The sequence below is a fragment of the Mytilus californianus genome, unplaced genomic scaffold (assembly GCF_021869535.1).
Source record: "Mytilus californianus isolate M0D057914Y unplaced genomic scaffold, xbMytCali1.0.p SCAF_4, whole genome shotgun sequence".
NCBI lineage: Eukaryota > Metazoa > Mollusca > Bivalvia > Mytilida > Mytilidae > Mytilus > Mytilus californianus.
The window spans coordinates 18,049,545-18,067,035 of NW_026262690.1; the positions used below are offsets into that span (position 1 = coordinate 18,049,545).

Below are 17,491 nucleotides of genomic sequence, written 5' to 3' on the forward strand. Positions count from 1 at the left end.
GTGAGCTCTAAGTTTTATCAAACACTGAACACAAATCAGTACCATGTCAATTAAACATTACAAAACATCTTTTATGCCAAAGAATTGTTATTGCTGATCATTACAAGTTATGATAGAATATCAAACAATATGAATACAGTTGTCATTCATCTTTGCAGACACTAACTCCATTGTACTTAAAAGAGTTAAAAGTTAATTAATTTAATTAAACTTAAAAGATTTTATTGAGTTGAAAACAACGTAACTATTAGTAGAAACTGATGGTTAAATATAGAATCAAGCCAAAGCATATCTAACAAGGAAGTAAAATATGTGACGGCTACCTATCAACACTTCTATCATCTGGTCTGTTGTTCCTTCTGTCAACCTCTCGTGAGAAGTCTCTGTGGCCCTCACGTCTGTCTCCCCAGTCAGGTCTATCAGGCACATAAAATTCTTCTCCTCCTCTTTCCCACTCACCCCGTCTACTTGGTCTCTCTGGAGGAGGTAATGGTGGAGGTACATCAAATCTTCCACCTTCAAAACAAACATCTAATGAACCAATGATCATTCAGTATAAACTTTGAAAATTATTTCAGTATTTTAGCATAATAAGCATAGCTATCAAATTTGAATTAATTGAGCTAAGAAGCAAAGAAAAGAAGAGCATCACTCTGTAACCCCACAATATTCATTTAAAAGGATTTGTTTGATGGTATTTCTTAACCTATTTGGACTTCTTTTTTGTGTTTTGGGGGTAAATCTATGGACTGTATATCAATTAAAACTTAAAAGAATCCAGTTACAAGTCATAATTAATCTATTTAATCCAATCTACACAGGTAACCTTTAAAAGGTAATTCTTAAAATCAACATGCAGAAGAAATTTAATCATGCATTTAATATTTCTCAGGTAAGAATTTTCCAATATACAATTTTTACTGAAAATGATAGCACCATAGGAAAGAAACAAGCATTCTATTATGAGAGTATTGAATGGCAATACATAGTCCCCTACTGGTTAAAAAATAATTGTACTGGAACAAAATGCTATCTTGATCTATAACTTTTCATGGACTTGTAATCTATATATATAACAAATATCAAGTCAATATCTTCAAGAATGACAAAAAAAAGTGTGGAAAACTGATTATTTAAGTGAATTTTCTAAGTCCAAGGACCATAACTCTTCACAAAATCATCAGACCGGAACAAAATTCGAAATTGGTCTGTAACTTGTCATGATAAAACTATATACCAATTATCAAATCAATATCTTCAAGCATGACAAAAAAAGTCTGGAAAACTGAATATTTAAGTGAATTTTCTAAATCCAAGGACCAGAATTCTGCACAAAATCATCAGACCGGAACAAACTTCCAATTTGATTTGTAACTTGTCATGATAAAACAATGTACCAATTATTAAGTTAATATCTTCATGCATGACGAAAAAGAGTGTGGAAAACTGAATATTTGAGTGAATTTTCAAAGTCCAAGGACAATAACTCTGCACAAAATCATCAGACCGGAACAAAATTCGAACTTGATCTGTAACTTGTCATGATAAAACAATATACCAAATATCAAATCAATGTCTTCAAGCACGAAGAAAAAAAGTGTGGAAAACTGATTTGCCGGACTGACGGATGGACAGACAGACAGACAGACGGACGGAGAGCAAACCTAAAGTCCCCTTCATCTTTGTCAGTAGGGGACTAATAAAGAAACTGAAACAGCATTACACCATATAGCATGTTCACAAAGAATTTCATAGGATGGACAGACAGAGGTAAAACAGCAAACCCCTGTCCAAAAATGAGGCTATTTGGGCAGATTTTTCAGATCTGCATGAAGTGCAAGAAGTTGGAAGCAAATCTCTAAAACACAATCTAAAAATATTAATACTGATATCTGTCATACTAATGTTAACATCTGTTGGGTGGTATTTGATAGAGTATCAATGCCCATACAAGTGGCCTTATCATGTTATCATGCCTTCTCCTTTCATTTAACCTCAATGGTTATGTTGGTGCAAGAGTACTAAAATGTTGACTTTTTCATCTTAATTAATTTTCCATGAGACATAAATATCCCTAAATGATTATTAATAGTGCTTTCTTTTAAACTCATTTGAGATGATGCTAATTATTAAAGTACTTTGCCATATTGCTGATGAAAACTTTTGACATAAATTTGATTTAACTCTAATGATAAAATGAAGGCATGACACCAAGTCAGATGGAAGGACAGACAGACAGACACCGGCATGTTCATATCCCCTAATGTACATTGGGTAGGGGATAGAAAGAAAAAAGCATACCGCTCAGTTATTAAAGATAATAAACAATGGAATAATGATTTTCAAGTTTCGAAAAACAAATTCTTGTCAAATATCTAAATTGATGATAATACTGACAATGGTTACATAAAGGATGAAAATTAAAATTAACAATGATGGCATAAAGGGGTACCCAACACTTTTACTAAAATAGATTTGGCTCTTTTAATCTTTATAAAATTTTGACAAAATATTTACTTTGACCTGTTGAAAAAAAACATTAAAATTTCAAGATATTTGAACCACACAATTTACAGGAATAATTTCATTGGATATATAGCAGTTTGACAAACACTAATTCTGATCATTGAGAAGCTTGATTTCTCTTTACTATAGTGTGTGATTAAAACGTTCAGCTGATTTAAAGAGTTAACTACCTTAGGTGTTCTGTACCCCTATCAATATTGATAATGGTTGCTTAAAGGATGAATATTAACAGAAATTAGTTGCAGTGTAGTATTTCCTCTAATACTTATTAAGATTGACTCTCTAACCATTTTGAAAAGGATAGAATGTCAAACAATTTGCATACATTTGTCCTATATCTTAGCAGATGGTTAGCACGCCTGTTAACATATTTAATCCCACCACATTCTGTATGTGCCTGTCCCAAGTCAGGAGCTGTCATTCAGTGGTTGTTGTTTGTTGCTGTATATCATATTTGTTTTTCATATATGGTTATGTATATTGGTTTGTACATAAATCAGGCTGTTAATTTTCTTGTTTGAATTTTTTTACATTTATCATTTCGGGTTTTTCAAAAGCTTGCTAACAGATCATTTATTGAAATCAACCTGTTGAAAAAATATTGAAAACTGATTATGTCATCATGTTTATTTTTTCTTAACATTTTATCAAGTTGTATTGAACATTATTATCATACTTGACTTTTTATACTAATGTATGCAATGTATATGTTTGCATTTTGTTTATGATTTTTTTTTTTTTTTTTTTATGATGAGGGCCTCAGGGAAGATTAGTTATATATCTAACTGTGTAACCCTCTTAAAATAAAGTATTGTTGTTGTTGTTGCTATGCTGTATAGGTTTTGCTCATTATTGAAAGCCGTAAGGTGACCTAGTTTCTAACCTTCTATGTCATTTGGTCTATGATGGAGAGCTGCCTCATTGGCAATCGTACCACATCTTACTTCTATATAAGCTATAAACAAACCTCTATGTGCACCTCTATATCGATCCCCTTTGTTGTAGCCTCCCCTATTGTAAGGTTCTACAGGAGGAGGAGGATGACCTGAAAAGTAAACATTTTTTGATTCATTTGTATTCCACATCAAATTGACAAGGGCTTCATAAAAAAAGTCAGAAAAAATGTGTAGCTCCATAATCAATACACAACTACATGTACTTTTATGCAGCCTTATGATGAAGTACTATTTGTCTTCATTTTTGTCTTTTTTAGTTATCTGATTGATTGTGACAGGAGCAAAACATTATTTATAATTGTGTTTAGGGTTTCAAAAACATCCCCAAGTTTGATCTCTGACCCTAAAGCTTTATGAGGATTTCAACATGAACTTTTCATCATTATATCTGTTGTAATCGCCGACTTATCTTACAAAATATTGATGTTATATATTCTACAGAATGGATCAAAACCATGATGATGATCATCAGTTGTTTATTGATAGAGTACAAATGACTGACTCCAAATAAATTGATATGTATAATACTGGAAACAGATTCTGTGGAGAAACTATATTTTTACTTCTGACTGAAAAAAAACCCTGACCTATCTACTTTCATGTTCTTTGCTTAGAAAAACTAAACACACATACTATTTTGCCTTGAACTCTGATACCAACCTGGAGCGTTCCATCTGTCCCAAGCAGGGTCTCTGTACTCAGGGGGTGGGGGACCACGGTCATCATATACAGCAGCTACAGTCAAAAACATAATAGATTTATTTCTATACTCATTATTACAAAAACATTCCTTATAATTCTATGTAATTGAAAGTGTAATCTTGATGAAAAACTAAAATTTATTTTAATTTAACAATTGAATGAAAAAATGCTTTTGACCCAACAACTTGCACTTGTGTGATAACATCTTTTTTCTTTGTTCTTATGTCGGAAATTATATGTCAATAAGACAGCAACCAAACAACACAAATACTAAAAATACATCTAGAGATCTACATGAATAGATCAACAAAAGAATCATTTCTAAACAAGTCTTTATAGGGTCATTTCTTTCAACAAAGACAACAATGTACAGCCTCAGAATGGAAAATTGTGTTTGAAAAATGATTGAAATCTTCTACATCAATTCAAATATGTATAACAAAGCAGTATTGTGATTTTCCTTTATTTCAACTATTCTATAAACATACCCTCAGGATATCTGGGTTCTACTCTGGGATCTAACCTTGGATCCCCACGATCTCTATGATCTGCCCTTGGTGGATGCCCTCTAGAATCTATCCTCGAATTATATCTATCCCTCTCAAAACGATCCCTGTCTCTGTCAAAGCTTTCAGTTCTACCACTCTGTTCAAAATACCTTTCTTCAAACCTAGTTCTTGGTGGTTCTACTCTGGGTGGAAATCTGTCATCATGTACTTCTCTTCTGTCTTCATACCTAGACAATAAATGTTAGAAGTATTTATATCTACATTAAAGAATCCTTAGTGAGCAAGCTCCCATACCCAACGTCCCCAATATAAAGAGTAGTTTTCAGTGTACTGATGGCATGGATTTTTTTCTGTTTCTTAAGGTATGATTCTTTTCTGATTCAAATAAACTGCACAGCACAAAGACTGCATGAATGTTTTTGTCATTTACCCACATTACAAAAATAATCTGCAAATAGCCTATTTAAATTCTGTCTTTCCTAGTTCAAATAAGCAAATAAACTTTAGATACGTGTGTATATACATGTACTGTAATCATTAATGAACATAAGTTATGAAGAAACATTTTTTGTCATAGGAACTATATTTTTTCCGAAGGGACATAGTAGAGAAGGTGGATTTATCTCTTTCCAAGCTGATGACAAAGTAATGATTCTCGATCTGTCCAAACCTGTAACTTCACTATTTCAATATTCCATTTAATCCATTGTTGGTGAATTCATTATAAGCTCTGACATAGAATAGTGATCATAAAGTAACATTTATACCACTTTTTATCTAACTTTAAAACTGTTCTATATAAATTTACCTTCTGAAAGTTTAAAATGAGTCACCTGTCTGATTCTTGATCTAATTCAAGTCTATCAGCATTACAATGACTCACTGTCTATTCCATGACCTGAACCAGGTCTATCAACATTGCAATGACTCACCTGTCTATTCCATGACATAAATCAAGTCTATCAGCATTACAATGACTCACCTGTCTATTCCATGACATAAATCAAGTCTATCAGCATTACAATGACTCACCGTCTATTCCTTCACCTGAACCAGGTCTATCAGGTCTATTGCAATGGCTCACCTCTGATCTATCATCTAAACCAGGTCAATTGCAATGGCTCACCTCTGATCTATGGTCTAAATCAGGTCAATCAGCATTACAATAACTCACTTGTCTGATCCATAACCTAAACCAGGTCTATTGCAATGGCTCACCTCTGATCCATGACCTAAACCAGGTCTATTGCAATGGCTCACCTCTGATCTATGATCTAAATTATGTCTATCAGCATTGTTATGACTCACCTGTCTGCTCCACGATCTAAATCAGGTCTATCAGCATTTCTGTATCTTCTATCATCAGGTGAAGTAAATCGTCCACCACGTCTTGGATCATCTTTTACTCTGTCTCTTCTATCGTACTTTTCCTCAATTTCACGTCTATCTGGAGGAGGTGTTATCCTTCTCTCTCTGTGATACATGGAACCAGACCTTTGGGAACCAGGAGACATGTCGCGTCTGGAGTCCACATGACTATGGCGACTTACAGGCGATGCAGATCTCCTACGATCCCTAAATCCAGGGCTGTGTTTGTCGCGTTCTTTCTTTGACTTGTAGTCACTGTAATCACCAGGTGATGATTTTCTTTGGTCTCTTGAGAGTGTTTCCCGACTCTCAGGGCTCCATTCTCGCCCTTTTTTATGTTTTTTACCCTTGTCACCTTTGACTCTCTCCCTACTGTAATCTGACTCATCAGATCCAGATTGATACTGTGGTTCATGTTTGTGTTTGCTTTTTTTTGTATCTCTCTTTCCCTTCTTCCTTCCCATCTGTCCTTCAGGACTTTCAAAAGAGGAAGACCTCCCTCTATGATCTTGAGGATGAGATTCAGGTGAAAGACTTTGTCTCAACTCATCAATGTCTTTGATTCCTTTTTTAAATTTTCTATGTACAGGTGATTGTGACCTTTCATATCTTTCATCAGGAGAATGTTGTCGTGACATATCTTGTGACCATGACCTTGACCTAGAATGTGACCTTGAAGGTGACTCACTAGGGGTTCTTTGTCTTTTTTTAACTATTATTGTATCTTCTTCCTCTTCTGATTGAAAACTTAAACGTGGTTTCTGCTCAGCAGCTTTTGATTTCATGCCTTTCAGTTTAGATTTTTTAGGTTTTGCTTCTTCCTCTGACATCTCTGCCATTTTCTTTTCAAGTGCCTTTTTCTTTTTGTGTTTCTTCTTCTGTGCTACTTCTTTTTCAATTTCTTGTTCAAACCTTCAAAAATAATTTTAAAATATCAATAACTTAACAAATAGGTGTTGAAATTTGCAAAGCAAAAACCAAGAAATAATTTTCTAGAATTATTAGCCGATTTGTCATTTTCCCGACCTGTTGATTATTTCTATATAATCAACGTGTGGTTTGTTTGATATCAGTTCTTCATTGGTCAAAATTCAATTATGACGTCTATTATTCTTGCTTTCCTCGGAATTTCCTATTGCGATATCCCGAAAAAAGGCAACCATGCCTGATGACATTACATAGAAAGAACACATCTTTTTGCAGATTATTGGAAAAGAAGGATTAAGATTGTCTACATATCATCTAAAAATCATAAAAGAAAAAGAATCTACCACCAAATCTCTTGCAATACAATATTTCTCCAGATAATTTTGTTAAAATAGTTGTAACTGCATACATTAATCTGGTAAAGTTCGCATTTTATTGATTCTGTTATTGAATAATCTGAATTTTAAAATTTAAATTATACCAAAAAAACATTCAGCAATACCTGGATCCTTATTTCATTGTTTGCATAGAAGATCTAAACATACCTAACAATGATACAAATAGACACAAAGAGTTATTGTTAATATAGCTCACATAGACTTCACCATCAATAGGAATATTTTTAAAAAGCAGTACATGTACTTATTTTCAGTTTACAATGGATAGAGTGAATCATCTTTAATGTACTAACATTTAGTACTCAACCAACCCTATGAATCTGTCAATTTCTAGATGTAAATTGACAAAATACATATTTTTTTGAAGCACCTGAGGTCAGCCTGATTTTTGGTGGTATTCATGTTGCACTGTACTTTTTTGTGAAGGGTTTTGTGGACATGTTTATGATTTAATAATTGATTTTTTACCATAGAGTTGTATGTGTTTCTTTGCCTTATGGTGATTTCTCCTTTGTTATCTTCTCCCTTTATGACTTTTTCTCAGGACTTGGTGTAACTTGCTTCACCTTACTTGGTGATTTCACCAATACTTACTTTTTGACTTTTTTGTCAGGACTTGGTGTAACTTGCTTCACCTTACTTGGTGATTTCACCAATACTTACTTTTTAACTTTTTTCTCAGGACTTGGTGTAACTTGTTTCACCTTACTTGGTGATTCACCATTACTTACTTTTTGACTTTTTTCTCAGGACTTGGTGTAACTTGCTTCACCTTACTTTGTGATTCACCATTACTTACTTTTTGACTTTTTTCACAGGACTTGGGTGTAACTTGCTTCACCTTACTTGGTGATTCACCATTACTTACTTTTTGACTTTTTTTCTCAGGACTTGGTGTAACTTGCTTTACCTTACTTGGTGATTTCACCAATACTTACTTTTTGACTTTTTTATCAGGACTTGGTGTAACTTGTTTCACCTTACTTGGTGATTTCACCTTGTGTTTTTTTTTGTCCTTCTTTTTACTAAAATCAAAATATATAGAAAATCTTTATCATAGAGATCTCTTTGTGTTTTCGTCACACACAACAAATCTAGGGAATCATGCCATATTCAGAAATGTTGAAAAATGGAACACAGTAATATAAAACTAGACAAAGTGATGCCCCCGCACTCCACTCTGAAGTAACTGTATTATAACAAAGTCAATGTAGGACTTTACTTTGAGATATTATTGTGTCTGGGAGACACAAATGATGCCCCCACAGATGCAAAAAGATATTTTGAAATACACAAAGTTGAGCATGGGAGCACATAGGTCTATGGTTCACTGTAGGAGGAGTTATCCGGAAACATTATGCACATCTTATGCAAGTAAATACTCCAAAAAATGACAAAGTTCAACTATCTCCCAAAAGATCAAATATTAATAAAAATCAAAACCCTGACCACATGCACACCTTCAATGTATGTACAAACAGCCAGCAAAGTGAAAACTTCCTAGCATTCAAACTGTAGGAGGAGTTATCTGGAATAACTATATACCCATAATGGGACGGACGGACGGGGGTAAAACAACATGCCCCCCAACTTTCAGTTGCGGGGTCATAAAAAGGTCATCTACAGGTTGAGGTCTGCTGTAATCTGACATTCTAAAATGTAACACAGAAATATAAATAAACTGTTAACACAGAGATATGTCTCGCCTATTTGTTATTTTGATAATGCAAATGTTGAAATTAAAATAGCAATACTGTAACATGTAAGTTATACAAATATTCAAAGTCAATGAACCATGACTGAAGGTACAGGGCTAAACAATCTCCATGGAAATGAGATGTGCCAATGCTAATACAACTGCAAACCAAATACCATTGACTTTTCATAAGTTGTTCCCTTTAAACAAACCTAAACACAAACATTAACTTGTAAACTATGTAAAGTTTCAAAGTCAGTGAACCATAATTAGGGGGTGGGTTTATATAATCTCCATGGAAATGAAACTTGCAAATGCCAATACATTTGCATACCGAATATCATTGACTTAAAATTAGTGGTTCATCTTAAACTGATCTAATCACAAACTAATACATGTAAACTAAGCAAAAATTTCAAAGTCAATAGACCATGACTGAGGGGTAAGGACCAAATATTCTCCATGGAAATGAGATGTGCTAATGCTTATACAACTGCATACCAAATATCATTGACCTACCACTAACAGTTCCCCTTAATATTTATCAAAGGTACCAGGATTATAATTTTATACGCCAGACGCATAAGACTCGTCAGTGACGCTCTGATCAAAATAGTTATAAAGCCAAACAAGTACAAAGTTGAAGAGCATTGAGGACCCAAATTTCCAAAAAGTTGTGCCAAATACGGCTAAGGTAATCTATGCCTGGGATAAGAAAATCCTTAGTTAATCGAAAAATTCACAGTTTTGTAAACAGGAAATTTAAACTGACCTAATAACAAACTAATACATGAAAACTAAGAAAAAGTTCAAAGTCAATAGACCATGAATGAGAGGGTGGGACCAAATAATCTCCATGGAAATGAGATATGCCAATGCTTATACAACTGCATACCAAATATCATTGACCTACCACTATCGGTTCCCCATAAACTGACCTAATCACAAACTTATATATGTAAATTAAGCAAAGTTTCAAAGTCAATACACCTTGACTGAGGGGGCGGGGCCAATATCTCCATGTTAATGAGATGTGCCAATGCTAATACAACTGCATACCAAATATCATTGACCTACCACTAGTGGTTAACCATGAACTAGACCTAATCACAAACTAATACATTGTTGACGATGCCGACACCGGAAACAGCATACCTATGTCTCGCTTTTTGACTCCGTCAAGGCGAGACAAAAAAGTCATCTACAAGTCAGGGTTTACTGTAATCTTACACTTTAATATATAACACAGAAATGTAGAAAAAAAAACATTTACAGGTCTGCTGTAATCTGGCATAGAAAAATGTAATACAGTAATATTGAAAATAAAGCGGATCAAGTGAAGTACCGGTATACGGAACAAATAGTTCCCAGTAGTGCATTATTAATTAGTAAATTGGCTATTATTAGATTTTAAATAAAAAAAGTTTCGCACATCGAAAATCATTTTCGATGATTATTTGGTTAAATCAAATTGACACACCGACAATCACTTTAGTCTTCTATGATACCGTCGATATAATGATTAAGATTATCTAGAGCAGTAGGTTGTATCAATGTGTGGTCTAGAACCATAGGCTGTGTCTTTGGTAAGAGTTAGGTTAGGGTTATTATTATAAATATGATTTCTTACTTTTCATTTACATTTTAAACTTGTATGCTTTGTCAATGTGCAGTCTAGTGCTGTAGGCTGTGTCAATAGGCAGTTTAGTGCTGTAGGCTGTGTCAATAGGCAGTCTAGCGCCATAGGCTGTGTCAATAGGCAGTCTGGTGCCATAGGCTGTGTCAATAGGCAGTCTAGTGCCGTAGGCTGTGTCAATAGGCAGTTTAGTGCCGTAGGCTGTGTCAATAGGCAGTCTAGCGCCATAGGCTGTGTCAATAGGCAGTCTGGTGCCATAGGCTGTGTCAATAGGCAGTCTAGTGCCGTAGGCTGTGTCAATAGGCAGTCTAGTGCCGTATGCTGTGTCAATAGGCAGTCTAGTGCTGTAGGCTGTATCAATAGGCAGTCTAGCGCCATAGGCTGTGTCAATAGGCAGTCTGGGGCCATAGGCTGTGTCAATAGGCAGTCTAGTGCCGTAGGCTGTGTCAATAGGCAGTCTAGCGACATAGGCTGTGTCAATAGTCAGTCTAGCACCATAGGCTGTGTCAATAGGCAGTCTAGTGCTGTAGGCAGTGTCCTTGGTTATAGTGAGGTTAAGAGATTAATATTATTTCTGATTTTTTTTTTAAATTCTAGACTTGTATTCTGTGTCAATGTGCCGTCTTGTGCCAAAGGCTGTGTCAATGTGCCGTATAGCGCCATAGGCTGTGTCAATGGGCAGTCTAGAGCAGTAGGCAATGTCTTTGGTTAGATTGAGGTTTAGAGATTAATATTATTTCTAATTTTTTATTAAAATTCTAAGACTTGTATTCTGTGTCAATGTGCCGTCTTGTGCCTAAGGCTGTGTCAATGTGCCGTCTAGCCCATAGGCTGTGTCAATTGGCAGTCTAGTGCAGTAGGCAGTGTCTTTGGTTAGAGTTGAGTTAAGAGATTAATATTATTTCATATTTTTTATTAAAATGCAAACTTGTATCCTGTGTCAATGTGCGTCTAGCACCAAAGGCTGTGTCAATGTGTCATTATATGGATGTGTCTATGTATCTTTGTTTCATTGTCTCACTTTGTTTGCGTCTATGTGTCTATTAGTCGTTTTGTCAATCTATCAAGGTGTTGGTATCCTCTTGATATCTTTTAACAACTGTCTTTTATTTCGCAATGCATAGTTACTTTATATTTGAATGTGGTGTATGAATATTTAAATTGTACTTTTGTATGAACATTTAAAATTGTACTTTTGTATGAATATTTTAATTGTACTTTTGTATGAACATTTAAATTGTACTTTTGTGTGAATATTTAAATTGTACTTTTGTGTGAATATTTAAATTGTGCTTTTGTATGAATATTTAAATTGTACTTTTGTATGAATATTTAAATTGTAATTTGCCATTGAACTACTTATTTGTATACTCCAGTTAACCCAATAAAGCATTGTTTTTCCCAATATTCATTAAATGATCTTTACAGTCTTGACTTAAATTTATCCCTAAAATCATTAAAATGAATTTAATACCTAGGTGACTTCTTTTTCTTTGTCTGGGGACGTTCATCACTACTGTCATCCGAACTGCTCATCTAGAATTAATAAAGATGTAAAAGTAAAATTAACAAGCATTCTGAGAGTATTGCATGGCAATACATAGTCCCCTACCGGTTAAAAATTAATTGTACTGAAACAAAATGGTAACTTGATCTATAACTTGGCATGGTGTAAATTAAATAACAAATATCAAGTCATTATCTTCAAGCATGACGAAAAAAAAGTGTGGAAAACTGATTATTTAAGTGAATTTTCTCAGTCCAAGGACCATAACTCTGCACAAAATCATTAGACCTGAACAAAATTTGAACTTGGTCTTTAATTTGTCATGATGAAACTATATACCAATTATCAAATCAATATCTTCAAGAATGACAAAAAAAAGTGTGGAAAACTGATTATTAAGTGAATTTTCTAAGTCCAAGGACCATAACTATGCACAAAATCATCAGACTGGAACAAAATTCGAACTTGATCTGTAACTTGTCATGATAAAATTATATACCTATTATCAAATCAATATTTTCAAGCACGAAGAAAAAAGTGTGGAAAACTGATTTGCCGGATGGGTGGGCAGACAGACAGACAGACGGAGTGCAAACCTAAAGTCCCTTTCAACTTCGTTAGTAGGGGACTAATAATTTTAAGAGACTATATCATCAGTTCATTAGCAGAAACTAGATTATTTATCATGTTTATAAGGATCTATCATTTTATTTACTAAGATGACACAAATGAAATATATACCTACAAAGAATATTACAATCACGTATTGGAATCAATGAAAACTAATCACCATGAAATTGAATTTAGAAACAAGACCATGAAATATTAACCCACATGAAAAATCAATGTTTATAAAGTACCTGATATTTATTTTTTTACATAACTGGACTCCGGTTGAAATAAAATGCTTCGCTGGGCGCAGCTTGATACGACCGCAGAGGTCGAACCCTGAACAGTTGGGGCAAGTATGGACACAACATTCAAGCTTGATACAGCTCTGAATTTGGATTGTGATTAAATATTTGACACAGCATAGGTTTCTGACACAGAAAGAATGTGGTCTAAGAACTTCAATTTTTTTAATTTACCTATTATGGTCCAATGTCCAAAATCAAAATACATGGTTAGATTCAGCATATCAAAGAACCCCATATATTCAATTTTTGTTGAAATCAAACAAAGTTTAATTTTGGACCCCAACTTGGACAAACTTGAAAACTGGTCCCATAATCAAAAATCTAAACACATGTTTAGATTCAGCATATCAAAGTACCCCAAGAATTCAATTTTTGTTAAAATCAAACTAAGTTTAATTTTGGACCCCAATTTGGACCAACTTGAAAACTGGGCCAAAAATCTAAAATCTAAATACATGTTTAGATTCAGCATATCAAAGAACCCCATATATTCAATTTTTGTTGAAATCAAACAAAGTTTAATTTTGGACCCCAACTTGGACCAACTTGAAAACTGGGCCCATAATCAAAAATCTAAACACATGTTTAGATTCAGCATATCAAAGAACCCCAAAAATTCAATTTTTGTTAAAATCAAACTAAGTTTAATTTTGGACCCTTTGGACCTTAATGTAGACCAATTTAAAAAACGGGACCCAAAATTAAAAATCTAAATACTTGGTTAGATTTGGCATATCAAAGAACCCCAATAATTCAATTTTTGATGAAATCAAACAAAGTTTGATTTTGGACCCTTTTGACCTCAATATGAACCAATTTGATAGCGGGCCCACAAATAAAAAAACTAAATACATGGTAAGATTCAGCATATCAAAGAACCCCATATATTCAATTTTTGTTGAAATCAAACAAAGTTTAATTTTGGACCCTAATTTGGACCAACTTGAAAACTGGGCCAAAAATCTAAAATCTAAAAACATGTTTAGATTCAGCATATCAAAGAACCCCATATATTCAATTTTTGTTGAAATCAAACAAAGTTTAATTTTGGACCCCAACTTGGACCAACTTGAAAACTGGGCCCATAATCAAAAATCAAAACACATGTTTAGATTCAGCATATCAAAGAACCCCAAAAATTCAATTTTTGTTAAAATCAAACTAAGTTTAATTTTGGACCCTTTGGACCTTAATGTAGACCAATTTAAAAAACGGGACCCAAAATTAAAAATCTAAATACTTGGTTAGATTTGGCATATCAAAGAACCCCAATAATTCAATTTTTGATGAAATCAAACAAAGTTTGATTTTGGACCCTTTTGACCTCAATATGAACCAATTTGATAGCGGGCCCACAAATAAAAAAACTAAATACATGGTAAGATTCAGCATATCAAAGAACCCCATATATTCAATTTTTGTTGAAATCAAACAAAGTTTAATTTTGGACCCTAATTTGGACCAACTTGAAAACTGGGCCAAAAATCTAAAATCTAAAAACATGTTTAGATTCAGCATATCAAAGAACCCCATATATTCAATTTTTGTTGAAATCAAACAAAGTTTAATTTTGGACCCCAACTTGGACCAACTTGAAAACTGGGCCCATAATCAAAAATCAAAACACATGTTTAGATTCAGCATATCAAAGAACCCCAAGAATTCAATTTTTGTTAAAATCAAACTAAGTTTAATTTTGGACCCTTTGGACCTTAATGTAGACCAATTTAAAAAACGGGACCCAAAATTAAAAATCTAAATACACGGTTAGATTTGGCATATCAAAGAACCCCAATAATTCAATTTTTGATGAAATCAAACAAAGTTTGATTTTGGACCCTTTTGACCTCAATATGAACCAATTTGATAGCGGGGTCCACAAATAAAAAATCTAAATACATGGTTAGATTCAGCATATCAAAGAACCCCATATATTCAATTTTTGTTAAAATCAAACAAAGGTTAATTTTGGACCCCAATTTGGACCAACTTGAAAACTGGGCCAAAAATCAAAAATCTAAATACATGTTTAGATTCAGCATATCAAAGAACCTCATATATTCAATTTTTGCTAAAATCAAACAAAGTTTAATTTTGGACCCTTTGGACCTTAATGTAGACCAATTTGAAAACTGGATCCAAAATTAAAAATCTAAATACACGGTTAGATTCGGCATAACAAATAAATAAATGTGGTCAAAGATTTTACAAATCTAATGCGCCATACTGTGCAATTAAAGATTACTTCTTGAAATTTTTCAATATTTGAAATTTGAAAAAAAAATAATATTTGAAGAATAATTCTTTTTAATTTCTGAAATCTGAAATGAGAAAAAATTGACCCCCCACAATTTCTTTTTACCCCCCCCCCCTTTTTCCCCCCAAACCATAATTACCCATTTAAATTTACCATAGTGCTAACTTAATCTATTTTATAATAGAATTTAAAATATAGTGTCAAATCTTTCATATGGATTTTTTTGTAAAAAAAAAAGATGCAACATTTGCAGATATTTTTACTGGTCTTCCTTTATAAATATGCATTTCTTTAAACATAATTTAAAAGCAGTGTAAGGGAAGTAACCAAAACGTTGTATTTGGATTACCTCCCTTACACTGTTTTAAATTATCTTAATTGTTCATTAACCATTACTTTATACATAATTTAAAAGCAGTGTAAGGGAGATAATTTCAATGATGTATTTGATTTATCTCCCTTACACTGCTTTAAATTATGTTTTGTACTAAAGTATTTGTCCATTAACCAGGACAACCTTGTTTTTCCCCCTTTTTTGCCCCTAATTCTTAAACGGTTTGAGCCATAACCCACCAAAGCAAATCCTAACCATCCCTTTGTGGTATGGAAACTTGTAGTATAATTTCAGAGAGATCCATACACCGTTCCACAGTTATTGTCTGGAAACTAGAAAATGCTTATTTTTGGCCGCTTTTTGGCCCCTAATTCCTTAACTGTTGGTACCATAACCCCCAAAATCAATCCCCACCTTCCTTTTGTTGCATTGAACCTTATGGTAAAATTTCATAGAGATCCATTCACTTAAACTAAAGTTAGAGTGCGAAAACTAATGCGTATTCGGAAGACGACGCCGGACGACGACGCCGGACGACGACGACGCCAACGTCATACCAATATACGACCACAAAAATTTTTTTGCGGTCGTATAAAAATTGGCTTGTCACTTAAATTTCAATTAGAATTGTTAAAATAATCTTTTTTTCTTTTTTTTGGCATACATAAAGATTCCATATTGTTTGAACATACTTATCAATACTGTTTGTAAAACCAGCTCACTACTTTAAAGTTCATGATTTCACACCTTACTATTTTGTTTAACCCTAAAGGATCCTCTAGTGTAAATAACCTAAATTGCACATAGATCAACACTGTTATCATGATTTCCTGTTTTGACAGATTATAATACATGTTATTAAGAGTACTGGGACTGTAAAACCAGATCAGAATTTGGAATGCACAAGGTCTAATTTACAGAGGGTATTTTTCAAAGGGTTTGAAGGGGGAAACATGGGACTTCAATTTTCGGCTGGAATGAACATGAAACTGGTTATTAAGGGTATGGTTTACTCTGGTTTGACAGGAAAGTGAAAATAAATCACGAAAATATTGTGTAAAATAATTGAATGATGAAAGGGGGTGAAAATAGGGTAATATTTTTGTCAAAAAGAGAGATGTTGACCTCCCTTGCAGCTGAATGGTTCAAAAGAAGGATTCAAACTTTAAGAAACAGAGAACTTGTGTGTTGGTAGGTATGCTTATGGGTTTTGCTCATTGTTAAAGGCACTATGGTGTCCTATAGTTGCTTCTTCAAAATCATTTGGTCTTTAAGGATAGTTGTCTCATTGGCAATCATATCATATCTTCTAATTTAATAATAAAATATTATCTCATAAATGTAATGAGACAGTGTTACCTTCCATAGTACTTCTATGGATATTTTTACCTTTTTCTCTATAGTAATGTTTTCTCTTTCTTCTAGTCCTCCTAGTTGTTGTAATTCTCTTTCTATTTGTTGTCTTTTCTTTTCAAGCTCCAGCTCTTTCTTAAAATCAAGTTCTAAAAGAAAGAAGCATAAATTGTTTACTTGACCATCTTATTGGTAAGTATTAAACAACAATAACCTGTATGTACACTTATAAACCACAAAATTTTGTAAATTCTAATTTAATGCAGCTGTTAAAAGAACATACAGTATGTTTTTTTGTGACCGGGCCCGATTATTTGCTCCGTATTGTAGGCCTCACTGTGACTTTGAGATGAAGAACAGCAAAAAAAGTGCTGTTTCTTTGCTTTTTGTGTGTGTTTTTTTGCT

At 33.5% G+C, this 17,491-nt stretch overlaps 1 protein-coding gene across 5 annotated transcripts in view; it reads right to left on the reverse strand.

Annotated features, from left to right (window-relative positions):
• The window catches only part of LOC127737601 (zinc finger CCCH domain-containing protein 13-like), a 46,127-nt gene that overhangs the window by 22,393 nt on the left and 6,243 nt on the right, over positions 1-17,491 (reverse strand). For 2 of the 5 annotated variants that reach the window (XM_052248438.1, XM_052248435.1), the window contains exons 4-12: positions 17,123-17,235; positions 12,193-12,254; positions 8,366-8,411; positions 8,118-8,158; positions 6,002-6,973; positions 4,673-4,920; positions 4,143-4,217; positions 3,494-3,571; positions 324-516 (exon numbers count right to left, since the gene is read on the reverse strand). In XM_052248438.1, the coding sequence (XP_052104398.1) occupies positions 324-516; positions 3,494-3,571; positions 4,143-4,217; positions 4,673-4,920; positions 6,002-6,973; positions 8,118-8,158; positions 8,366-8,411; positions 12,193-12,254; positions 17,123-17,235 (1,828 nt within the window). Of the gene's footprint in view, positions 1-323; positions 517-3,493; positions 3,572-4,142; positions 4,218-4,672; positions 4,921-6,001; positions 6,974-7,980; positions 8,022-8,117; positions 8,159-8,254; positions 8,297-8,324; positions 8,412-12,192; positions 12,255-17,122; positions 17,236-17,491 lie in introns of those variants that run through there. The other 3 variants (XM_052248436.1, XM_052248437.1, XM_052248440.1) reach the window with 3 other exon arrangements.